General features: G+C 34.7%; 1 protein-coding gene across 2 annotated transcripts; it reads left to right on the plus strand.

Annotated features, from left to right (window-relative positions):
• Positions 1-10,553: 10,553 nt before the first annotated feature.
• Positions 10,554-24,143, plus strand: LOC104235386 (uncharacterized). Of its 2 annotated transcripts, none has more exons than XM_009789124.2 (7): positions 10,554-10,900; positions 11,037-11,083; positions 11,393-11,458; positions 15,643-15,900; positions 17,361-17,519; positions 22,070-22,159; positions 23,620-24,143. In XM_009789124.2, the coding sequence occupies exons 1-7, from the start codon at positions 10,626-10,628 to the stop codon at positions 23,814-23,816; spliced, it is 1,092 nt and encodes a 363-aa protein (XP_009787426.1). In that variant the 5' UTR covers positions 10,554-10,625; the 3' UTR covers positions 23,817-24,143. The 2 variants fall into 2 exon arrangements, with proteins under 2 accessions (XP_009787426.1, XP_009787431.1); XM_009789129.2 differs by having other exon boundaries at positions 10,568-10,900; positions 17,364-17,519.
• The last annotated feature ends 2,449 nt before the right edge of the window (positions 24,144-26,592 follow it).

A 26,592-nucleotide genomic window follows, 5' to 3' on the forward strand; every position in this document is an offset into this window, starting at 1 on the left:
CATTAAAAACTAATAATTCTTTTTCTGCTTCTAAATGCATCCCCTGGCTAAAATCAGCCACGAAATCAGCTAGTACCTGAGACTTTATAGCGGTCCTGGGTTGATAAATAACTTCATACTCACTTAGTTCTATAGCCCATTTTGCTAATCTTCCTGAAAGTTCGTGTTTATGCAATATATTTCGAAGTGGAAAAGCTGTAACAACTACAATGGGATGACATTGAAAATAAGGTCTTAACTTTCTAGATGACATGATCAAAGCTAATGCTAATTTTTCTAGCTGTGGGTATCGTGTCTCAACTTCCAATAAGGACTTACTTACATAATAAATAGGAGATTGTTTACCTTGGTCCTCGCGGACTAAAACAGCACTTACTGCGACTTCAGACACGGCCAAATAAATGAGAAGTTTTTCCCCCACCTTCGGTTTTGCCAACAACGGTGGTTTTGACAAATAAGCTTTCAAATTTCTAAGAGCTTGTTGACAATCTTCATTCCATTCAAAATGATCTTGCTTTTTAAGTGCAGAGAAAAACTTAAAACACCTTTCCGAGGATTTGGAAATAAATCTCCCCAAAGCTGCAATTCTTCCCGTTAATCTTTGTACTTCCTTTTTATTAGTAAGTATATCCGGGATTTCTTCTATTGCTTTGATCTGAGAAGGATTCACTTCAATACCACGATTAGAAACAAGAAAACCCAAAAACTTACCTGATGCCACCCCAAATGCACATTTTTCTGGGTTGAGTTTCATATTAAATTTTCGCAAAATTTCAAAAGTAACAGATAGATGAGAAACATGGTCGTGAGATTGCTGGGTTTTGACGAGCATATCGTCTATATATACCTCCATCGTTTTCCCTAAATGTTCTTGGAACATTTTGGTGACCAACCTTTGATAGGTTGCCCCAGCATTTTTGAGGCCAAAGGGCATTACCTTATAACAGTAAGTCCCCCTGTCTGTGATGAAAGAAGTTTTTTCTTCATCACCAGGATCCATTTTAATCTGATTATATCCTGAGTATGCATCTAAAAAACTTAAAAGTTCATGACCTGCGGTTGCATCAATTAGTTGATCTATATGCGGTAAGGGAAAGGAATCTTTTGGACAGGCTTTATTTAAATCGGTATAATCTACACAAACACGCCACTTACCATTTTTCTTGGGTACGACCACCGTATTAGCTAACCAAGTAGGATATTTTACCTCACGGATTGATCCGATTTTTAATAACTTTTGGACTTCCTCCTGAATCACCTGGTTCTTGAAAGCACCTTGTTTCCGTTTCTTTTGCTTTATTGGTGTGAAAGAGGGGTCCTCATTGAGTTTGTGAGTGACCACATTTGGTGGAATACCTGTCATGTTAGTGTGGGACCAAGCAAAGCAGTCTAAGTTAGCTTTTAAAAATTCGATTATCATACCTCGCATGTTCGTGCTTAAATTGGCCCCGACATAAACCTTCCGTTCAGGCCATTGATCAAATAACATCACTGCCTCAAGATCTTCAATTGTCGTTTTGATGCTTTCATTTTCTTCAGGTTCTTGAATTGTGTCAGGTCTTGAGTCCAAATCCGTCTTTTCCTGTTCAGTTGAAGTTTGATCTTTTTTACCTTCAACTGTTTCCTGTAATTGCTACTTTTCTTTATTCTCGGTGCTCGTATTTGTTACAGCGTTGACACTTTTAGCCATCTGCTGATCCCCACGAATTTGGCAAATTCCCCATGGTGATGGGAATTTAATAACCTGATGTAGAGTTGATGGGACAGCGTCCATATCGTGTATCCATGGTCTCCCCATGATCATATTGTAGGCCATTTCCATATCAACTACCTGAAATTTAGTTTCCTTCACAACACCCATAGCAAAAGTTGTTAGAAATACCTCACCTTTTGTTACTACACTTGAATTGTCAAAGCCTGACAAGGTGTGCGCCTTGGGTATCATTTTGTCTTCAGCTTGCATCTCTCGTAGTACCCTTAATAATATAATGTTTACAGAACTCCCTGGATCAATCAAAACTCATTTTACATTAGTATCATGTACAAGTAAAGATATTACCAGTGCGTCATTATGTAGAGTTGTTACTTCTTCGGTATCTGCGTCATCAAATGAAATACTTTCATTTTCAAGGACCTGCCACACTTGTTTCCCGTGTGTTATTGTTACCTTAGAAATCTTGTTGGAGGCTGTATAGGTTACGCCGTGAATGTCCTCTCCCCCGCTTATGACATTCACTGTCCTTTTGGGTGAAGGAGGTTGTGGTGGCTCTTGTCTGTTTTTCATATAAGCTTGTTTTCCTTTCTCACTAAATAACTTAGTAAGGTACCCTTGCTTTAATAAATGATCCACTTCACTCTGCAGGAATCTGCATTCTGAAGTTTTGTGCCCGTGATCGTTGTGAAATTCGCACCAATGATCCGGATTGCGTCTACTTGGATTTGACCGCATCTCTTTTGGCCACCGTACCTTATCTCCCATGCTTCTTAAAACAGCTACGAGCTCGGAGGTAGAGACATTAAAATTATATCCACCGAATCGTGCCTTTAAACTCCTGTCATCATCTCGTGATTCTTGTCTGTTCCGATCATTCCTGAACTTTGAAGAAGAACTAGAATCCCGATTCCTTGATTTTTGATCATATTGCTGGCTATCTTGTTTCGACCGTGGGTCCTTTCCTGCGGGTCCCATATATGGATCGTACCTGTTTTTACCTGATCTTTTTTCGATTTCTGACCTTCGGGTACCGCCCCTTTCTTCATGATGGAGCTTAGGTACGGTATCTTCTTCGATTCGCAGCTTCGTGCTATACCTGTTGTAAACATCATTCCATGTGGTTGCAGGAAATTCTCGAAGACTTTCTTTGAGTCGTCTCGTGGCTTCAGAACTTTTGTCATTTAAATTACTTGCAAAAGCTATAGCAGCCCAATTGTCAGGCACACGAGGTAGAGTCATTCTTTCACGCTGGAATCTATCAACGAAGTTTCTAAGCAACTCCGAATCCCCTTGTTTGATTTTGAAAATATCTTCCATCCTTTTCTCAACCTTTTGTGCTCCCGAATGTGCTTTAATAAAAGAATCTGCAAGCTCAGCAAAAGAATTAATAGAATTTTCAGATAAAAGAGAATACCAGGTTAATGCACCCTTGGTGAGTGTTTCTCCAAATTTCTTGACCAATACTGATTCAATTTCTTGTTTGGTCAAGTCGTTGCCTTTTACGCCGGTTCTAAATGCAGTTACGTGGTCATGTGGGTCTGTACTACCATCATATTTCGGGATGTCAGGCATTTTGAACCTTTTCTGAATTGGAAGGGGAGCAGCACTAGGCTTCCATGGTTGTTGTGAGTATTTGTCCATGTCTACTCCTTTTATTACAGGTGGAACTCCAGGGATTTGTTCAATACGCTCATTTTGTTCCTTAAGCTGTTTCTGCAAGGTTAGTACTAAATTTTGCAAATACGAATTATTTAAATTACCTGGTCCCCCTTCTTGTGGTTCACTGGGGGTTGCTCCGTTTCCAGAATTATCAAGACCAGAACGGGGGTTCTCCAATGTATTATTATTAGGAGTTGGTGTAGGTGGCGCAGCAGGCAATCGACTAACAAGTGCCTGAAGAGCTTTGCCGACCTGTGCATCAATTAGCTTTTGCAAAGCTTCAGTTGTAACTCCTTCAAAATGTTCAGATTGCTCTTGTTGATCAGCACGTGATTCGGTAACAGGAGTGCCTTCACGAGATTGACGTGGTGAATTTAGAGGAGAGGGAACCACATTATCTTGATTTTGATGTATTTGATTCTCATGGTTTCCCAATGTGTTGTTACTATTGTTGTCGGCGTTGTTGTTTGACATGGTGACGCCTAATAGATAAGATGTAGTTTAAAAGGAAAGATTATCAGATTCCCGGTAACGGAACCAATTTGTTTAACCAAAAATCTGAGTCTTTGGTCAAAGCTAAAAAGAAATTCGGGTTACTGATAATCATAAGACAAAAATAAAATACTTTTGAGAACGATGGTAAGAAGCAAATAAATGTATATTTCAATAAATTCTCAATAGTATTCCGTGTCCTTACAAATGATGATACTTCTTCCTTTTATAGATAATTCTAGGTAAAGGAATGAAGCCTCAACTTTAATGATATAATCATGAGTAATAAATGATATTAAATAAGCCGTTATACAATCATTCCTATTAAATACCGACTTCATAACGTATCAAGTATTTAATAATGAATTTGGACTCCTTTCTGTCACCAGATCTTTGCTTTCAATGCCTTCTATCCGTTGGCTGTAGATAATTTAAATTGGTACGAGACTCGTATCTATACGTTGTCTCGTGCCTATTTAAATTCTTCTTCCCGTGGCTGTTTCCATCCGTGCCTCTTAGTCAATTGCTGCGCTTTGACCATTTAATTAATCCACGTGTCATGCCACATCATCTTTTAATATAAACTCAGTTTTTTCCCAATACAAAAATAGCTATTGAAAAGGACATCTATAGCTATAGCAAACACAAGGTTGCTCGATGGCGGAGTGTGTTAGGTGAGAGGAATGGTGATGTTGGCGAGACAGTGATGGAGGAAGCTGAGGTCGACGGCCAAAATGGTGAGACAATGGTGTTTTCCAGTCATCCTTTCCGGTTAACTCCGGTAGTGACTCATTCCTTTTTGTTCAGAAAGATGCAGGAAATCCATGGGCATTTCAGGTCTCCTTTACAGAAGTAGACTATCACAATCTTTTTTATATTTTGTCATTAAATATTTTGGCATTTTCTATATATTTCAATACTTCTTTAAATATTTTTCAAGAATTTTGCATCTTCATAGTGCTTCTTGCCTGCATAAATTACAAATTTTGCACCTAATAATACACCAGCAAAGGCAACATTGAGAAGAAATATCCATAGATGAAGATTGAAGGGGAAAACGATTTCCTATGTAGTTGTTAATAGAGGCGACGACTGTAAAAATATTGAAGGCGGAAAACTAATAGTGTTCGGCCGCTGCATTTTTGACAGTAAGGTAGAGGGGCGGAGAAAGGAGAGAAAAAAATTAAAAACAAAATTTTGGATTCTCACACTCCTAAAAGAACTGTTGGTACACGCACTGTGCCACATAAATTGTATGTGTCTAATACACACAGTTTAGATATAGTTCAAGTGTTCGATGGAAAACACTGTTAGTTGAGGTGTCTAAGTGAAAATCAGTGCCAAATTTAAAGGGTTGGCTATGTATTCAGCCTTCTTTCTAGTACTATGTATGTACCATCTATCGATATAATATGCTAGCACAAACTAAACAATCTCTTTGTCTAGGATATCTATTTCAAAAGTCTTTGCCTCAAATGTGTTGTCAGTTATATATTCTTGTCTAATAGACTGACCCAGGACAAGAACATGCTCGCCTGTGGGATGGGATTTTTTTTTTGGGATCTTTACACAAATAGTCAGCCCAATTTACTGTTTAGTCCATATATATTATATACAAATAAATAATAGGGCTAGTAAGAAAAAGTTTTTTGTTTTAGTTCGACATGTCACCACATATGAAATAATCGACGGTATAAATTTAACAACTCTTTTTCCACCGGATCCATTGCAAGAAAGGATTTTAATGGATTTCAGTGACAGTACACTCCTTAGGTCCAAGGTGCCTTCTAATGGCAATGAGGGTTCTCATCTAGGGGAGTTTACAGTGGTGAGCTCAGTTATAGAAGGAGAGGTCGACCAGGCGTTGGCGGGGAAGATTGCAATTGGGTTGATCAACCGTTATTGGGGCGGGGGAAACTGACCAGAGCTCCATTTCTTAAGACCTTCCATCTTTCTCCTAAGGGCCTTATTCCTATTTAGAGGGTTGAACTGGGGGCTGTTCTTATTTTATTGGAGGGGTTTGAATTAGCTCTTATTTTATAATAAGCTATTCGTATATGTACGATCTTTTTGTACACGCATAAATGTACATAGTTCAAATTAATCGCCATTAATTCTTGAACCCCTTGTGTTTAGTCTAAATCCGGCATTATACCAATTATGTCCATTTATAAGTAGCTTATTATAAATATTGACCAATTCATAAAATCTATATATTATTAAAAGGAGAGGACAAAGCCATCTCCTTAAGCCAAGTGACAGCCTAAAAAAAGTCACATGGCATAATTAGTTACTAATTAGTTATTATTTTTAAATTTAAATATCTATAAAAAACAAAAAAAAATAAAAAATAAAAAACTACCAACTATATATATAGATATATAATTAACTATAATAAAAAACGAAAATATAAATATATAAAAAAATAACTACCATTCAAATTGGGTGGGAGTAGTTTCAAGTTGGAGTTTCAAAATAATTTTAAAATAAAAATGATATTAAAAAAATAAAAAATTACCAATTCAAATTGGGTTGGAGTTTTAAAATTATTTTAAAATAAAAAACAAAAAATAAAGAAATAAAAAACTCTTGATTCAAATTGTGGAGTAGTTTCTTTCTAATATTGTAGTGTGTGTGTGTATTATATATATAAAGAGAAGTAAATAATTATATGATGCCAAGTGCGGTATAACCATAAAACAACAAGTGTAGATTTTTAGGACAAAGCCATCTCCTTAAGCCAAGTGGCAGCCTAAAAAAAGCCACATGGCATAATTAGTTACTAATTAGTTATTGGTTATTATTTTTAAATTTAAATATCTATAAAAAACAAAAAACTTAAAAATAAAAAACTACCAGCTATATATATATATATATATATATATATATTTATAATTAACTATAATAAAAAATGAAAATATAAATATATAAAAAAATAACTACCATTCAAATTGGTTGGGAGTAGTTTCAAGTTGGAGTTTCAAAATAATTTTAAAATAAAAAATGATATTAAAAAAATAAAAAATTACCAATTCAAATTGGGAAGTAGTTTTAAGTTGAGTTTTAAAATTATTTTAAAATAAAGAAACGAAAATAAAGAAATAAAAAACTTTTGATTCAAATTGTGGAGTAGTTTCTTTTTAATATTGTAGTGTGTGTGTATTATATATATATATAAAGAGAAGTAAATAATTATATGATGCCAAGTGCGGTATAGCCATAAAACAATAAGTGTAGATTTTTAGGACAAAGCTCCAACAAAGTTGGAACTTTTAATTTATTTTATAATAAATATCGAAATAAAAAAATAAAAAAATCTATATCTATGTCTATATATATATTATTATATTTATATTATATTATTTATTTTATATATATAATAAAAGGAGAGGCAAAGCCACCATATTAAGTCAAGTGGCATAACCATAACATGACAAATATACATTTTTAGGACAAAGCTCCTGGAAAGTTTGAATTTTAAAATTAGTTTATAATAAAAAACGAAAATTTAAAAAATAAAATAATATCAATTCTAATTGGGAAGTTGTTCAACAATAAATTTGGAGATTCTAAAAATAATTTAAAATATAAGACAAGTTTAAAAAAAGTTACCAAATCAATTAACGTCAAAAGTTTTAGGTTGAAAAAATTGAAACCTGCTAATTCAATAAACACTTAATATCAAATGGCAGTTTTTTTAATTTATTAATTAAACCTGATTAGAATAGAAAATAGGTTCAAAATATGTAAACTTGTCAATTCAGTTAACATCAGTTCCTCCCACGTTTTTTTGGGTAAGTTTTTTAATTTATTCATATTGAAACTCTGAGAATGTTTCGCTTTGTGATTAGCGAGTGATTGGTTCCAAAACTTTTCCAATCATCCTTTTAGAAAACTCAAAAGTATTCCTCTCTTTATCTGTAACTCATAAATTTACTCTGAGATTTTGTACCGAGCAAAGAGGTGCAAAATATATTGGCAGTCTTCTATCGAATGTTGGACAATTGGTAATGCCGCTTCTTCTTTTTTCCCCATGTTTGGCTCACCTCTTAGCATATAATTTCTATTATTATTTTTGGCTGATAGTTAGCTATTCTCAGACAACTCTTGATATGTCTGGATTTATAAGTCATTCTTCTTGATAAGTCAAATATTTCATTAGTTATAACTGAGTTGGTGTCCAAAAATATAATATTTAAATCTACCAAAACAAAAAAGAGGTTGAAATATAAAAAATATAAAACACCTACGATATAGCCAAGCAACATACACGTTTTGGTCCTAATTTACAACAATAATATTTATCCATTTGTTATACGTGTTGAGAAGTTTATATTAGTTTTAAAACTATTATCTATCTATTTATTAATAAATTACAGTCCTTACAATTGCTCATTTGCGGTTTCTCATGCATAATATAATTCTTCCTACTACGCATAGATAATCCATAAATGTAACAATTGTAAATCTAATATGTAAGAATTTTCAAAAAAAAGATACTTCCTATTTTAAAATTTTGAACGAAATATAATTAAAAAAATTAAGAGAAAAACTGCTTTCCCTGTATGCTTTGAAAACAAATTAGTACATATTTCAAAGGAGCGAACAGTTACGTGACTTCTAAGTTTGGGGATTGAAAAAAAAATAAACTTTAACTGTATGGTTATACCTTTTGAAAAAGAAAAAAGATCAAAGTCTTATCCAAGCTCTAGATAACTCCCAATTTTTAAATGCGTGGCTAATATTTTGAATCTAAAATAAAAATCCTATATACAGTTGGTCTCCTATGTAGTTTGTCCAATTTTTATACGGTCTAACTTGAAAATAGTAGTAGAAAAATTCAAATATTGGTTATGTTGCAAGATGAAATAGTTTCATCCATAATGAAATCGTCCTGAATATTCCCTAAAGAAAACCACAAGACGTGGATTTAATCATTGTTGAAATTGAAATCTCTGTATACTAAAAATCGGGAATGCATACAAGAAGGGTGAAAATGTATTATTAATTAGATATAGTTCTATATGTGTTTATAGTTCTTTAGTTTTTTTAGAATGTATTGTTATTTAATTTTTTTGCCCGTGTTGATAGAAGTAGTAATAGTCCAATATGTTGAATGACCCTATTTTAAAAAATTTAAAGAGCCAACAATTAAGGTACCGGATGTCTGGATCTCTCACTTCTAAGAAGAAGATTACATTCAACTATATCTCCTAAAAGAGTTGCTAAAGCATTACAAATACAAAATAAAAATGAAATATTGAATGTAATTTATCATATATATATATATATAATATATATAACAATATAATAGTGGTATATTTATGTAATTTAAGAGACCATATTTACTTAAATAATTGTGGTAATCAATCAAAATAATTTAACCCTATATATTAAGTAGTTATGAAAGAGTCTCATAGGTTGAATTAGCAAATAAGCTGATAGTTAGAATTTGACAAAACCAATATGATTTAATTTGCTCAAATAAACTAAATCACATATTAAAAATCAACTTAAAATAAAGTGTTGGAATACTTTGAATTTGGGATGAGAAATCTTTTTATATTAGGATGACAAAAGTTTAAATTAAGAAATTTCAAGCAACACATTAAAATTTTAGAAATATAACAAATTTATAATATAGGTAATTTTAATAACGATTGAAATTATTATTAAATATTATGTTAAAAATAATATAGAGAGAAAATTTAATTTTTAATTTTGAAGATCGAGAAAGCTACTGGGAATTTTAAGAGAATATCTATTAGCTTATTCGTTTTGGATCATGTTAATTTTCATATTATTTATAGCACAACCTATATAATTACGATATTTGAGTATTATTCAAAAGTTATTCGATAATTATATGATTCATTTAATTTAGTTCCAGTGATTTTTTATTATTGGATAGGTAAGACGATAATTATGATTTAGTTGAAACCATAATCTAACATGCTCAAATAAATTAGATTATACTTTGATAAGATTAATATTCTTTAGTAATGTCCGTGCATCGCGCGCGGGTCGTAATACTAGTATTATTAATATTAGCCAAATATTACCAATATTAGTCAATAGTTCTTTATAGACAAAAAAGGTTAAATTTTTGCTTTCTTTTGAGTGAGTGTTATTAGAATAGATTGAATACATCTTAAGGAGCTTGAATCTAAGTTTTGGGATGATTTGGTGGAGTTTTGAGGTGGTTTGAATTAAAAATTCAAAGTAAAAGATGAACATGAAAGAAAAAATATGTATATCACACTGCGTGTGATTCTCGGAGAGAAAGAATCTTATTTATTTAGGTTTTCAATTTTTATATATGTTTGGTTAGTTTTGACAAGTCTATGATTAATGCCTAGAAGTTGGTAAGTTAGGATTTATTTGGGACATTTCTGTAAGATTTCCTAAAAAATACACTCATTATATATGATTATATACATATTATTCATGAATTATACATATATTTTATATTTATCAACTATTTTAATTTAACTAATTGTGTAAGCAGCTATTTAGGTCGATTTTCTATTTTTTTCCAGTAGTGGAAGGAGTTTAATATGGGCTGGGTCCGGCCCGTTTTAATGTTACTAATTGTTTACAAATTCTCCCCTAAAGAAAAAGTTATTTTCAATTAGGTACATGAATTAGAAAGAGCATATATAAAGGGTAAAGGTACAAATTCTCCCCTATGCAATTTCTCAGTGCTCCATTCTCTGAAATCCTACTGTAAAAACCCAATTCAGCATTCCGGATTTTGGGAATGGACAGCGCGGCAAACTGGTCGGAGAAGGTGGAGGATCTCGTCAATGGCGGAGAAATCAATGAAGCCATTTCTTTGCTAGAAAAAATGGTTTCAAAGCTAGAAATGGAGTCCCAAACTTCTCCATCAGATTCTCAACTTGTTAAACAGTTATCTACTGCTCTACTGGATTTGTCCAAACTCTATTCTACTAAAGGCTTATCTTTACAAGCTGACCAGACGCGCTCAAGGGCATTTGTCATTAAACAGCAGCAAGATTCTATTAAAGAAAATAGGTCAGAATCCCAAAGATTTTCTTGTCCTTTTCTTTCGTTTGGTTGCGAAAGAAAGGGGAAACTTTGCATTTCTTGAGTTTAAATGACATAGGTATCGATTATTCTTGAGCTTCTTATTCGGGTTTTGGTTTTCCAGGGATGTAAATGCAAACAACGAGTCAACTGGTGATGGAACTTCGGAAGGTGGGCTTTCACAAAACGAGGCTTTTGCATTTGATTAGTGGTCCTCTTTATTTGGTCTTTGTCTAGATTCTTGATTTGTTATTTGCTAAACTTTAAGTGTTCGATTAACTTCAAATGTGCTAAAAGGGGAATAGTGATTGCTTTCTTAACAAATATCCAAACTGCTATTCATATCAGTTACAATGGTCAACTTCTAATTATCCCAAATTTTTCCAAGTAAAACATTTTCCACGAAAAAATATTTTCGAATTTATTTCCTTCTTTCTGCATTTGTTGTTCTCCGACTTATAAGCATTGCCTCATTTTCAGGTGGTAAAGAGGATCACCTCAGCTTGCAAATTGATACCTTACAGAATGATGATGCGCCTGATGATGGTACATACCCTACCCTCTAAATTAGATACTCTTAAATGTCTTCATTGAACTTAGGCTATTATATTTGAAATGAGACCATTTGGAATTGGATATATGCAGTGTTTTGGAAAGCGTTAAGCGCAAAAAAGCGACGTGCCTCGCTTCACAGAAGCAAGAAGCGAAGCACGCTTTTTTTTGCTTTGAAGCGCAATTTAACACATAGATGAAAAAAATAAAATAGGCATAGATAAATGGCTAAGAACTCATTAAAAATAACATATTAAGCAAATGTTTCAATTCTTGAATCAAGAAGCAAATAATAGATACTAAAACTAGATAGTGAATAATCCTCAAAAGTCATAACATATTAAGCAAGTGCAAAACAAAATCACAAAAGGAGCAACATCCTATTCTTCAACAAGATCTCCAAACTCTTGAAGTGTTATCATGTTCGATTATTATATTGGTCATCATCTTCTTCTTCATCGGAGGCTTCATTAATTAGGGTTCTACTTGTACATGTACTTTTACTTGTAGATACTCTTTCTTTGCTCCTTAAAGTACTTCCTCTAAAACCATAAACATTCTCTTCAACTCCACTTGCCATAGCAACATGACCAAAAGTGAGACTTCTCCTTCAAACACTTCTTCTTCATGATTTTCGGGGACTCCAGTTAATCATTCATTTGCTTCATCAATGTTATCCAATAAAATTGGATCAATGATATTGCGAGCTTTGTAACGACGAGCCAATGTTCTATTATATTTTACGAACACGAGATCATTGAGTTTCTTTAGCTCAAGTATGTTCCTCTTCTTAGTATGAATCTGCATAATAAGATGTAGAAAGTAACTAAGAGGAGTACTTAGGACAATCGAGATAAACTTTAATTTAGTAATAATGTAATATAGCTTCTCACATGTTCATAAACACTCCAATTTCTCTCGCATCCGGATGAGCTACAAGTTAAGCTTTGAACTCTAATAGCAAATTGTTGCAAGTTAGGAACTTCATAACCAAATTGCATTCACCATTCAACTGTAGAAGTATTATTTTAAAAGTTAATAACTTGAAAGTTAAAGCTCTAAAGAGTAAAACAATTGAAAAAAATTGCTCACCTGGTGCCAATTTGGTTCTGCCTCTAATGGCCGAAGCTAATCCAAGAATTCCATCGGCTTGCATATACACACCAAGCTCTTGCCCTATTTTGTCTTGCATCGCTTCATCTGGCACCAACTTCGCAACACATGCATGATATCCCTTCCAAACGTTTAAATCTAAAGTCTTGTTCTCATTGTTTGTGTAAAACAATCCGGGGTTCAAAATATGCCCTACTGCATGTAAAGGTTGATGAAGCTGATCATCGCACCTTTTATCAACGATTTCAAACACTCTCTCATATTTCCTCCTATCATGATCAAATGTCTTCTCAATAGCTTCTTTAGCCCTATCCATGGCTTCATAAATGTATCCCATTGGTGGTTTTTTCTCCCCATCCACCAAACGAAGTACACTAACCAAAGGATTACCAACTTTAAGTGCTTGAACAGTGTCATTCCAAAAATATGGACCAATAATAAATCTCGCAACTTCTTTCCCAAGAGCTTCCTTTGCATAGATACTCACTCCATTCGGTTGACAAGACCAACGTTCGCAAATTTTGCTTTTGCAGGTAAAAGCTATGCAAGGTCAAGATAGATGTTGCGAATCTTGTCTTAGCCGGTTTCACCAAATTTCTTTGTTTTGTGTATCTCCTCATCATGTTTAACAACAACGACCTTTGACTAATGTAAGAATGTATCTTGATCGCCTTAGCAAAAACTGTACGAAGTCAAATTTCATAGTTAATAAGTATAAGCTATTAACATTAAGGTTAAAAACTTAAAATAGAAAATAAGAACCGCTTGTTCACCTGTAGAATATGGGGCTAACTTGAAAATGTCACCAAACATCAAGTTGATACAATGTGCAGCACAAGGAGTCCAATAAATATTTGGAAAAACTCCTTTCAACATGTCACCCGCTTTTTTATTCTCACTTGCATTATCAGTGACAACTTGAACCACATTTTCCGGTCCAACATTCAATATTGTCTTCTCACACAAGTTGAACATTTTATTGGAATTGGTTGAGGAGTCACTAGCATCATAAGATTCAAGAAACACACTACCTGTCGGAGAATTCACCGAAACATTAATGACCATTTTTCCATTTTTTGCAGTCCATTTGTCCATCATAATGGAACAACCATAAACTTTTCATTGCGCCTTATGCTCCTCGACAATCTTGTCTGTCTTCTCCACCTCCTTTTTTAGACAAGGAACTCTTACTTCGTGATATGTAGGGGGCTTCATTCCCGGGCCATATTGGCCAACGGCCTCAATGAATTCACCAAAACTATCGGTGTAATTCACACAATTAAAAGGGAGCCCCGCATCATACATCCACCTTGCAAAAGCGTCTACAGCACGCTCCCTCAAACTCTTCCTACAAGATTCTAAGTCAACATCTTCACCCTTTCTCTTTTCATTTGGTTTTTGTGAGAAAAAAAGATTAAGAGGACCTTTCACATTGCTACCGGCGGTGGATGATCCACTTCCACTTGTTGAATTCTTTCTTTGAGATTTAGAGGGAGGTGGCCTCATTATATCATTGACTTCATCGTCATCCTCATCCATTTGACTATCTTCATCAAGAAGATTAATCATAGATGCTCCACGGCTCATTGGATTTTTTAACTCATTTTTTTTCTCAACATAATCTCTCATTTCTTTCTTAACAGTAACCGGAACACTTTGACATCTCTAAAACCACCGATTAGATGTCTCTTGTGACGATGTATTCCACCGTTATAAATTTTTTGACAAAAGATACATTGCACTCTTGAGTTATTATTGCCAACTGCAACTCCATACGCCCAAGCTGGATCTCTTTTTTGGCTTGATGCCATTGAATAATCAAATTAAATTTACTACAATCAACAACCAAAAAAATTACAATTAATTCACAGAACAAAATAGAAAACAAAGCATAAAGGGCACTTTTAATAACAGAAACAGAGCAGCATAACAGAAGAAAACAGAGCATAAAGAACACTTTTAATAACAAAACAAAAAGAAGCCATTTAGGGCAACATATGAGCGCTTAATCTGGAGAAAAAAATTGAAAGAAAAACAGAAGAGAAGAAGAATAACAGAAGAAGACAGAAAATAGAGCATGAAGAAGAAGAACAGGAGAACTGAAGAAATACTAGAAGTAGAAGAAGACTAGAAGAAGAACTGTCGCAGACTAGAAGAAAAAGAAGAAGAAGAAGAAGAAGAAGAAACTTACCTGTTTTGGAGCAGCAGTGGTCTGTCGCAGACTAGAAGAAGACTAGAAGAAGAACAGAAGAAGAAGACTAGAAGAAGAAGAAGAACAGAAGAAGAAGAAGAAACTTACCTGTTTTGGAGCAGCAGTGGTCTGTCACAGTGTCGCTGGAGTTCGCTGGCTGGAGAAGAAGACCAGCGTATGTTTTGGTAACAGATGCCTTTGGAGCGTATGTTTATTTGCCCAAAAATTTTAAAAAGCCCTAGCTTCAGCCTTCTGCTCGCTTAAGCGAGCTTTTTATCGCTTTTCTTAATGCGTCGCTTCTCGCTTAAGCGAGAAACGCTTTTCTAGTGTGAGTCGCTTTTTTCCAGAAAAGCGTAACCCCTGCGCCTCGCCTCGCCTCGCCTCGCTTCGTCGCTTAAAGCGAGAAACGAGCGCTTTTAATAACCCTGGATATATGAATATCTTATTAAAAAAAGAAAGAAAAGAATTGGTTGTATGAATATCTCTCATGGTGTTGCATTTTAGTATTTTGATTTCCGCTTACCCACCAAAAGGATACAATTTCTAAGACAGTAGAGATTCTCAGTTAAGTGCTCAGATATGGATATGATACCTATCAAAAACAATATATTGTTTGTTGACTAGAGAACAATGTGGATTTCCTATATTGTTCTTTTCCTCCATGTTAATATGAAGAACGTGTCACATTAAGCTTTGCATACATTTGAAATGTTCGTTTCGCTTGTGAACTTTGCGAGCCACCAGTTAATACTACAAAATGGGTTCAGTGTCAATTGGTATAGGAAGTTGCCTTTTTGCCCTTCCGTATTGCCCATTACTGGCTCCTAGCTAGTGTATATTGAATTTTGAAGAAATAATCTTCTGGTGAATACAGATTGGGAAGCTATTGCTGATCGTGCTCCAGATGAATTGCTTTTCCCACAGTACTTGCCAGAAGTCTCAAAGATTTCTTTGCAAGATTCAAAAGTTCAGGGCGTCACCTCTCAGGGCCCCAAGCGACGTGGAAGGGGTACATTTGCCTATCAGAAACAAAGTCTCTATAGTGATCAGCAGTCTGATGGGCCTGCTGTTGATGACTTTGAAGATGAAACTGTTTCCCATGCTTCAGAAGGGAGCTCTGATGCAAAAAAATGTATGGCTGCGTTCTTTTTAAGCAAGGCATCATTTGGACATCAGCTGTTATTCGTGTCATTGTTTTGGTTATCAATACATTGCTTTTTCATTTGAGAATAGATTTGGCTATCAGCGTATGCCTAGTCAACTCAGTTTTTCTGGTTACACCATATGCTATATTTGTTTGTGTTTCAAAATGTCACGTTAAGCTATCCAATGTGTTACTATTCTCCGTCACAGTAAGTATTAAAGATGTAAAAACATTTTCTCATTATTGTTTGATATTTTCCTTAACAGGAAAGAGGAAAAGGGCTTTCGTGAGAATTTTACTCTATTTTTATTTTTCTGAATGCAGTAATTCCTAATAGTAGGAAAATAAATGGAGCAAGCCTAAACTTCTGAATATAGTCAGTGGCGTTACACAACAGTGGAACATATGAATTATTGCTGTGTCATAGGTTTAAATGTGCACAGTCGCCTATCTGTCTTGTAACTTTTGTTAATGGTGACATGGAGATATTGTTTCTTAAAGGGCTAGAGTATCATTCAATATTGACGTAAGACTAAATATTTTATCAGAAAACAGAGGCAAATGCATTGAGTTTACTCCTACCGATTTTCCAGAATAGACTTACTTGGGTTCTACCAAATGACACTTCAGGAGATTTTGGCACATAAGTCACATTCACTAGATTGCTTAAAGACGCCTTAAGTTACTGCAAAATCTATTAGGCGAATCCTGTTTATGCTTTTGTGCGTTGACTTGTATTATGCATATTAGGAAACCAGCTCTGTTTGACTGAATATACTTTATTGCTTTCTTTTCTAATTTCTGCGGCGTGTAGCTACTTGCCATTTGGTACTGTAGCAGTGAAGTGTTTTATGTTAACTTGTGATGTCGACTTGATTCTGCTGTTCCCAACCAAGTACTTCAAATTCTGTAAGCACGAGTTTGTTTGTTTTGACATATGGTGATGTAACGAGTTGAATTGGCCTTTCTTGCCTACTAATGCCGATAAAGCATGCGTAAAAATACAATGATGCGAATAAGATTAGTTTATTGTGTCTCATGTGAATGATAGACCTTGGTGGAAATTAAGAATCTTCGCTAGGTCTTAGATTCAAATGTTGAGCACTTAATATTAGAACTGTTCCCTACTTATAATGATAGGATGAGAGCACATGACAACAACAACTACTACGCCTCAGGCCCAAACAAAGTTGGGGTCGGCAATATGAATCCTCACTTCTTTCTTCAGCTCAACTCATATCATCATCATGTGAAAATAAAATAATAGTAGTGGAATGAGTCCACGTGAAGTCAGATATATTTCTCTAGAATTATGCTCACTGTTTCTGCTGAAATAATCTCCATCTTGTGCATGAGAACATTCTCATTTTGAGTTACTCCTCTTCCCCTCTGTGACTGACTTTTCCTCTCTCGCTTCTTTTATGTATTTTTGCTTTTGTAAATTTCAGTAGACTATGGAACACGCCACGTCTTGGTTCTGGCTGATTTTTCACCAAGCACTAAAACAAATGACCTCGAGAAACTGTTGGAGAAATTTAAAGACGATGTTGCAATTCGCTGGGTCAACGATACAGTTGCACTTGCAGTTTTCAGAACACCATCCCTTGGTAATTTTGTTCATTCTTTTTGTCTGTATTTGAAATTAAAATTGCTTCCCGCCAAAGGCATAGCTTTTAATGACTCTCTGTGCTTTCTTGATGTTTAATTTGTGTATTGGTGTCTTGGTTCTATTACAAAGGGAACTCTTATCCTAGTTTATTTGATTGTTAACTGCAAAGTTGAGAGTTAATATGTCTGAGTTTCTCTTCCAAATGAATTCAACTAAGTCATCAGTCCTTTACACTATCAATGACTAGGAAATTATTTTGCTTTTCTCATAGAAAAATGTATCAGATGAAATTGGTGGTCAGATTTTATATTTCTAAAGTATGGTATATGAGAGCCCTTTGGTCTAGACTGAAAATGGGAAGGGCCAAAGGGGATGGACATCACTGTCAATAAAAATCTTATAGTCTATAGTACAGACGGAGTTTCGTTCTTGTAATGATTATAAAAAGAAGGGGTTAACTTAAATACGGAGCAAATAAATTTCAAAAGAAGCAAAAATTTATGGTTAGTCAAAATTTGATTGAACATAAATGTCACTAATGGAAAAAGAGAAGCTAATATTTAGATTTTTAGATAAGAAAATTAAAGGAAAGGTTTTCCAGCTAATCAAATGTTTCTGTCTACCTCTTTTGAAATAGGAGATGAGCACAAAGTCCTTTATAAACTTTGAGGCTTATCTAGTAAATGAAACACCATTTCATTTCAAAATCTTAAAAGAAGCAGTAAAAATGGTATGTTTTGTTTCTTTATCTTCTTTCCTGAAAAATGTTTTTGAAATGAAACCCAGATTATGGACCCTCCTTCCTGTCCCTTCTTTAAAGGTAAAACTCTTTAAAGGAGAAGTGTGAACGGGGAAAGGAGTAATTACTTCCTGTTCTAAAATACTTCGAATGGATATGCTTTGAATAGATTGATATGTTCTTCAATGTTTTGTAACCTAAAAAGATTTTTTTTTTGTCGATTTATCAAAGAAATTCCCTACCTAGAGTTTTTCCTGTTTTAGGTATGTTGACTTAGTTTATAGCTGACGGGAGACAATACAAAAAGGAAGCTCTGTCATTGTTGTGACACATTTCCTACTAAGATTACCTTCAAACACGAAGGAAACTACTTATTATTTTACTTCTACGACAGCGTGGACCTTTTTCTTCAAGGAAAAAGTAAAATAGCTAACATTAAAAACCTTACACCACACATTGGCTTGTTTTTTTTTTATTTTGTATAAAATTAATGCAATAACACAAATCTGTCCAGCGGCTTTTAGGTATGGTTTGAACCCCTGCATCCATTAAATACATGTTTAAAATCTCTGCCCAAATCAAAAGAACTATTTTCCTTCTTAAACTTGATCCCCACATCAAACATACTTGGCACTTCATTTTCCCAAACTTCTTGATGCTTGGATAGCCAAGGTTTTGGTGGTTTTGTGGTCTACTATAATGCACGTGACATCACATTAAGCGCTGTGGCTTTGATGCTTTTCTTATTTTATTGGAAATATAAGTTGATAGAAGCATTTGTGTTCTCCTAGGATTGGATTTTCTTTTTAGTTCCCAAGCCTGTGTACAATCTACTGTAAATACACAGTTATGACGAAGTTTGCTGAACATTGTATATTAAGTTCATTTAAGTTTGTCTCATACAGCTCTGATAAGGCCATACAGTTCTGATAAGGCGAGAAGAGATTGTGCTTACAGGCTCCAGGGAGATCTCTCTAGAGAAAATGTTCCAAATGACCCCACGTACCCCATCTATTTAAAATATAAAAACAAGCATTAAATGAGCACTTATATTGCAGAGTTCTATTTTCCATTTCCTTAAGAATTTCTTCGCAGCAGGGAAATATTGGATTTGAGAAGTATAGTTACTAAGAATAATTAAAAAGGAGAAAGATAAATTTCCATTGAATCATGGGTACAATGCAAACTTAATTTGGTAGTTCGAGGGTAATTGTCACGCCCCAACCTCGGGAGGCGCGACCGGTGCTCAATCGAGTGAACCCAACTGGGCAAGCCTTACCATACACTTCCTACCCACCTCGATATGAATAAAGAGACCATACTTTTGTTTATCCATTTAGACGGGGAAAGACAACACATTCTACATTGATAGTTCATTTTAAACACCACATTAAACCGTAGATAAGTTAGTTTCCAAGATCCCCATAGAGTTACAATTTATAGGCAACATAAGTTTAGAATTACAACATGGTTCGTAGACCCATCCAACCCCCATACATAACCCTCACATATGTCTACAGAGCCTCTAGGATACAAAAGATGAGTTTGACAACGCCGGCAACAAGGCCCCAGCTATACCTCAAAAGTGAAAGTCCACAATACAAAGATATACAATATAGCCCCTTGAAGGAGAAAGGGGCTCACCACGATCTTGAGAAGAGGGATGCTTCGCTACACACGACCGGCACTATCCGTTATGGAGCCACCTACATTCATTTAAAAAAATGTAGCGCCCCCGGCAAAAGGGACGTTAGTACCATGGAATAGTACTAGTATGTATAACTAAACACCATCAAATTAGAAAGAACTTTCATACACAAATAAGGAAATCACAGGTATCACTCCAAAGCTTTAAACGATCACAACATTATCAACATGAAAGAATTACACAACCTTCACATCATGTTTCCATAGCCTTTAGTTGGGCATTTCATACTGTTCCACATCGTTCACATTACCACCGCTATCTTGAGCGGAGTCTGATCTCGACCCGATCGGCTAGGCCGTCTCCCGGAGACGTTACCAATATTCTATTCACACTTTCCAGTTTCAATCATCAATGCATAACCGCCATGTGTATATGTCATGGCGTCCGATCACGGCCCGATCGGCTAGGCCGCCTTACCGAGGCGTTACCATTTTCCCTTACTCATCTCACTCCAATCTTTGGTTACACATGTATTAGTTTACCGGCACTTGGGGCCACAATTTTCACATTCCACAACTCACGTTTTACATTGTTCCCATTTTCAACATTAGGTTTATAATTCAAGAGAGTATGACACACAAGAGCAAATAAGGTTGTAGGCGTAGATGAGACTTCATGTAAATGGCACAACAACGCACTTCAATTTCAATCTAAGGTCTAAGCATTTCGATACATGATTCATAGTCCTTGCACCTTTTCAAATTATCAAGAATAGCACGTTGATCAATTTGAGACACAGTTTCCACGCATATAAGGTTGCAACACCAAGTCAAGTGAAATAGCAATCAATACAATAATTCAATTTAATCTTACCGTACTCACACAACCAACGATGAAGCTCAATTTCTAAAAGACGGGGTTTTAGCCATACATACCTCAATAAAGCTTTCCTTATTCCTTACAAAATTCCGGAACTTTTAGCGCTTCGATCTATTGTGTAAGAAATACAAATTAAACCGAGAATTAGAGACGAGATTGAGATTCTAGCTTGTTTTGAGCATACTATCAAACACTAAAGGTGCATTGTGATCTTAGGCCCTTTTGAGAGAAATTTCTATCATTTTATACCCCAATTGCTTTCTTTTTAGTTCACTACCTCCCAATATTCTATGGTGTGATATGCATGCAAGAAATTCATTCTTATACCATGAATTACTTCACTAGTGATCCCTTATTGCTAAGCATAGGAATAAGAGCTGAGGTAATGAAGTCTTACCTCTTGGGATGAAGATTTAGGTGCTCTCACTTGATTATCTTCAAAGATTTGGCAAGGTTTCATGGAGTAATTTGATGGGAAGCACTTCCCTCTCTAAGACCCTCTCTCTCTAAAAGCATCAGGAAATATGCTCAAAATGAGCTATAACACCGAATATATCGATAAGGGGTCGGGTTTAAAATTTAGAAAATTAGAGCCCCGAGTCAGGTCTGCGATCGCAAAGTGGAAATGCGGCCCGCAGAATGGACCGCAAAAGTGCTCCCAAAATCTGAACATTCTGTCTGGGTATGCGGCAGAAATGCGGTCCGCATACCCGTTCTGCTGTCGCATAATGTACCGCAGAACTGCTCCTTACAAAATCCCAAGGAAATTATGCGACGACTATGCGGTCCGCATATCGGTTATGCGATCGCATAATGGACCGCATATTTAACCTCAAATTTGACTAACACACTGACTCACTTTGCGGTGACTATGCCCCCTATGCGGTCCGCATACCTGATATGCAACCGCATTCTCGACCGCAAAATCGCACTTCTCTGGAAAACATTATTTGTTGACTTTTTAATGCACTGTTCAATCCAAAGGGGTCCGAACATGAATCCTAACACATGCTCCAAACTTGGCACCACGGGATTCGGGGTTCTGAGTAGGAAATTCACGGGGCCTTACAGTAATCGACTGAGATGTACAAGTTGATGGTACTCGTTAGAGATACTTAGAAGAATCTACCGAAAATCCAAGTTAAACAAGGAGGTGGAAAAATATTTAACATGTGGACACAAAATTTCACATAAATGTTCCTGCTTAGAGAACAATATTATTTATCATGGTCATATTTAATGCTTGTAACCATGTTTCAGCTACTCTTATTTTGTGATGCAGCATTACAGGCCAGCAACTCGATACAATGTCCATTTACAGTGAGAGTACTGTGTGAGGAGGATGAACTTTTGAGCTCAATTCCGCCAAGAGGTAACCTTGCCTCCTCTCCTCCAATTTGCTTCAGCACCAATTCAGATCAATGATCTAAAAAAAAATCTCCTTTCCCAATACTTTTCAATATAAACAGTTTAAATATTTGGCTTGACAATAGGATAAAGGAGGATTTATTTTTGTTAATTGAAATTGTCGTGGAAGTTTGAAAGTGGAAGAGAAAAATAAAATCCTTAGCAGGCAGAAAGTAGGTGAAATTGTGGCAACAGAGTGAGATGCAATTTGAAATTTTTTATTGCAGATTTCAGTCTTCTTTCATGAAATTTATAAGACACTGGGAAAAATGAATACAAGTATCATGGTGATTGAATGTTTATAAAATCTCATATTTATGTGTCATATGCTTGTATCTAACATATACTACATATGGGCAGTGGCGGAGCCACATTGAAGCAAGGGGTGTCAAGCGACACCCCTTTGCTGGAAAATTATACTATTTTGCTAGATAATTTTTATTTATTTTATGTACATTTACTATACTCCTCTTGACTTTTCGATGTATCTAATTATTTATATTTTGACACCTCTCACTACATATGGGTACGTGTTTGTGTGTGACCGTATATATAGAATAACATCTTTGATGTATTGAAGAGGACCAAAAAGGGTGAAATTGTAGCACCAGAAATCTCACTACATCATTATGCAATTCTTTTTAGTCCATTAGGGAGCAGAAACCTGACCTTGTATTTAGGTGTGATATGCTTGTACTATCAGATGGAGAAGCACTACCAGTGAGTTATGTGATAGAATTTACCTACCAAAGTGAAACGTACGTTCTATGGAACAGTTATAAGACCGGCATATATGGTATTGAATTTTGGGCCGCTAAAGATCAAAATATTCACAAGATGAATGATGTAGAGATGCGGATGCTAAGATGGATGTGCGATCGTATAAGATTAGAGAAGATTAAAAATGATAACATTTACTAGAAGGTGCAAGTAGCAAATATTGATGATAAAACGTGAGATGATTTGATAATGTCCTGCGTCAACCAGGTCCATAGGTGTGAAATTGTGGTGAGGAAGGTGTTAAAAGGGGACAAGGTAGGCCTAAAATATGGAAGGAAGTTGACTTGAGAGATAGGGCACAATGGAAAAAATCCTTATACGTGATATCTACTAGTTGGGAATAGGTTTTAGTCTTGTTAGTACGTTGATTTACATGCCAGTAACAATATAGAGAACTTTTTATATTATTATTATTATTACTATTATTTAGATATATTTAACTTTATTTTCACTACTACATTTATATGGAAATCCTTGTGGGTGATTCAAGGAAAGTACATAAATGTTGACTGAACATGCTTTGTTCTCATCTGCCAAAGTTTTCTTATGCCTTTTTCTATCCCTGCTTATCCAGTTATTACTGGAAAATTTTGTTGTAAGATGCTTTCTAGTTCATTTATGGTACTCACTAAATGTATTTTTTAGATCTGGAGCCCCCTCGTAGAAGACCCCCGACGTCAGCTAGAACTGCCCAGAGATTGATTGCTCAAAGTATGGGTATAAAGTTGCCTTCTACAGACTTTGGATCCAGAGAATATAGGAGACAGGAGGAAGCCAGGAAGAACCGGATCGTTTCAAGACAAAATATGAGGAATGATGCTTGGGGTGATGATGCCAACTAAGGATTCATTTGTTCAAGCTCTCTAAAAATTTCATGTTTTTCTTCAGTATGCATTAACCAGTGTTACAGATCTGAAATCCCCAAGCATTAACCGGCCTTACATTTTGAGTTTTGCATATCTTCACCAGTTTTGAACAGATGAATAATATCTGAGGAATTCTTGATATTGTCCCGTCGATTAAAAAAGTAGGTACTCTTACTCATCCTTGTATAGCTACAGAAATGAGCCAAACCTTATTCAGTTCTCAGTTTCTGATGTATATCTCTGATGTCAAAATTGTATCATTTGTTTTGGCTGGCAATCTCATTGGAAGCTTTGACTTATCCATTGTTGGTGTTATTTAGTAGAGTCAACATGAAATTGATGTGCTGATTGGGGCAAAACATTGGCATGGGATGTTCTTAAGTTCAAGAAGTGTCATATTTTGACCTGGGTTGTTTTAGGCAGAGCTAAATGGAGAATGAATGGCGCTGGGTCGGTGCCTGCTGGGGTCTTTTCTATGAGAGTTAGCTCATTCTGCACAACTCATTATCATTTGTTGCATATTTTATGGCCTGTATTAAGTCAAATCCTAGATGGCACTCAATAGTGTGGCGCAGTGGTGAAAGTGTCAATACAAAATTATGAGAGAACAAAGTTCAAATTTTAGCAGAGAGAGAAAAATACTAAGTGATTTACTTCCATCTGCACGGAGAGTGTCTAATACTTGTGTTGGTAGGAAGTAGTAGGTCTTCTCTGAAACAAGTTGGTTTAAACATCACAATTATCATTGGGATTTTTACACAAATAGCTGGTTGGATTCACTATTTACTTTTCTAACCGATATACATAAATTATACACTAATTATATATGATTATATACATATTATATATGGCAACCGTTTTTAATTTAAATGGTTGGGTGGACTAATTCTTTAATTATCATCTATCAAAGCCAACTCGGAGGTGGTACATGTTACCTTGCTATACTATGAGTCTATCCCAAAGCCATGATCCTAATTCCTATGTGGCTTGAAGCCCAGAAGATATCCTTGATAAACTCAACATGCAAGTTAGTGAACTGTCTTTTCTTTTTCATCTACTGATTTAGCTTATTCAATGATATTACTAACTTGATTATAAAAAATAAAAAAAATTATCTATTAGAGAGATAATTTCTCCTTACAAATGATCTAATAAGAGGAACTAAATATTTACAAACGTGTTACGCACAACTTATGGCTATTGAGTAATATTGCTAACTTGATTATAAAATGAAATGACATACAGAGGATATATACCATTGAAAAAGTCGTACACGTTTTCGACTTCCATTTTTCAGTGATTATGGCAAGTCTTTAGGACTTATTTTTATTGCAATAAGTGGTGGCAACTTTTGTTTGTTAGGTCTTCACACATTTGCTTCTTTTTCCTACATCGGTTAAAGAACTTAGAAATAGAATAATTAACCGCGGTTAAATTGCATTGAAAATTTAACATTTTTTTACGTTATCAGTATATATAATTTAAGTTATAATATTTATAAATGTACAGTGAAAAAATTTCCCCTAGAAGTTTTCCACATTCATAAAACAGATAATCTAAACATAGTCAAAGCATCAGCTAGTTGTCATTTTCCCCCCACTGTCATAAGAATTGAAAATAATGGAGCAAATAGGCTCTCTTATAAAAGTAGTAATATGAATTAAATAGTTAGACGACGTGATGTATTAGGTGTTTTTCCTTTGGTCATGCACTTCTTTATTAGCCATGTCAAAATTTGTTCCAATTCTATTTTCAGATATGTAATTAATTACATAAATAGTGTTCTTTTCCCTTTCTAGGAAGTTAATATCGCTGAAAATTACTCTATCCATTCGCTTTTACTTGTCCCGTATAAACAAATTTTCACTTTTACTTGTCACTTATAGCATATCAAGAGAGGACAATTTTCCCCCTGTTATACCCACAATATTAATTACTTATTTCAAATCATTTTCTCAAATCCATTAAAAATATGCATCAATAAATATGAGTATCATGGTAAATTATACACTTCATTATTATTTCTTAAGCGTGTGTAAAGTCCATATATAACGGACAAGTAAAAGTGAACGGGGGAGTAGTATTGTTTCATTTGTATCAATATTTCAATTAAAAACTGAAAATGTTCTAATAAGTTTACTCCAACTTATGGTGTTGCATTGTACTTCTTATTTTAATATTAATATTTGAAACGTCACAAGGTTTTTAATATACTCACAATTATGAATAATATTTCATATGCTTTCGAGCGTTTCAAGAGCACTTTAACAATTCAATTCAAAACATGATGCATTTATTACCAAAAAATAAATGAATTTTTTTAGAAAGCACTATACTACTATAGTTTAGAGTTTAGTAACTGTAGTTTGCATATTTATTATTCGTAGTTACTATTCAATTGTTATCAGTTTATATTACTTGTATTTAAACGCATAACGAATACAACATCTGTCAATTGCATTCGTATCCGCAATGAATACAATATGTATCAACTGTATTCGTTAACTCAATTATATTCGTTCGGTAACGAATAAAACATGTATCAGTTGTATTGATTCGCGCAACGAATACAACCAACGCGAAATATAAATGTGTATACAAAGGGTACAACCTGTATTGACTGTATGCAAGGTATATACAAATGATATAACCTGTATCGACTGTATTCGTATTGACTGTATTCGTTGCGCCCAAGGCGAAATATAGAAATACAAAAAAATAAAAAGCTCTTGTTGAGAGGTGAACTGAAGAT

This window comes from Nicotiana sylvestris, chromosome 6 (genome assembly GCF_000393655.2).
Source record: "Nicotiana sylvestris chromosome 6, ASM39365v2, whole genome shotgun sequence".
Taxonomy (NCBI): Eukaryota; Viridiplantae; Streptophyta; class Magnoliopsida; order Solanales; family Solanaceae; genus Nicotiana; species Nicotiana sylvestris.

Excerpts from the sequence above, each read along its gene's own strand:
- LOC104235386 (XM_009789124.2), top strand. The coding sequence starts at position 10,626 with ATGGACAGCGCGGCAAACTGGTCGGAGAAGGTGGAGGATCTCGTCAAT. Across the intron at positions 11,084-11,392 it reads TGGTGATGGAACTTCGGAAG|GTGGTAAAGAGGATCACCTC; the intron begins GTGGGCTTTCAC and ends CCTCATTTTCAG. Across the intron at positions 17,520-22,069 it reads TTTCAGAACACCATCCCTTG|CATTACAGGCCAGCAACTCG; the intron begins GTAATTTTGTTC and ends TTTGTGATGCAG.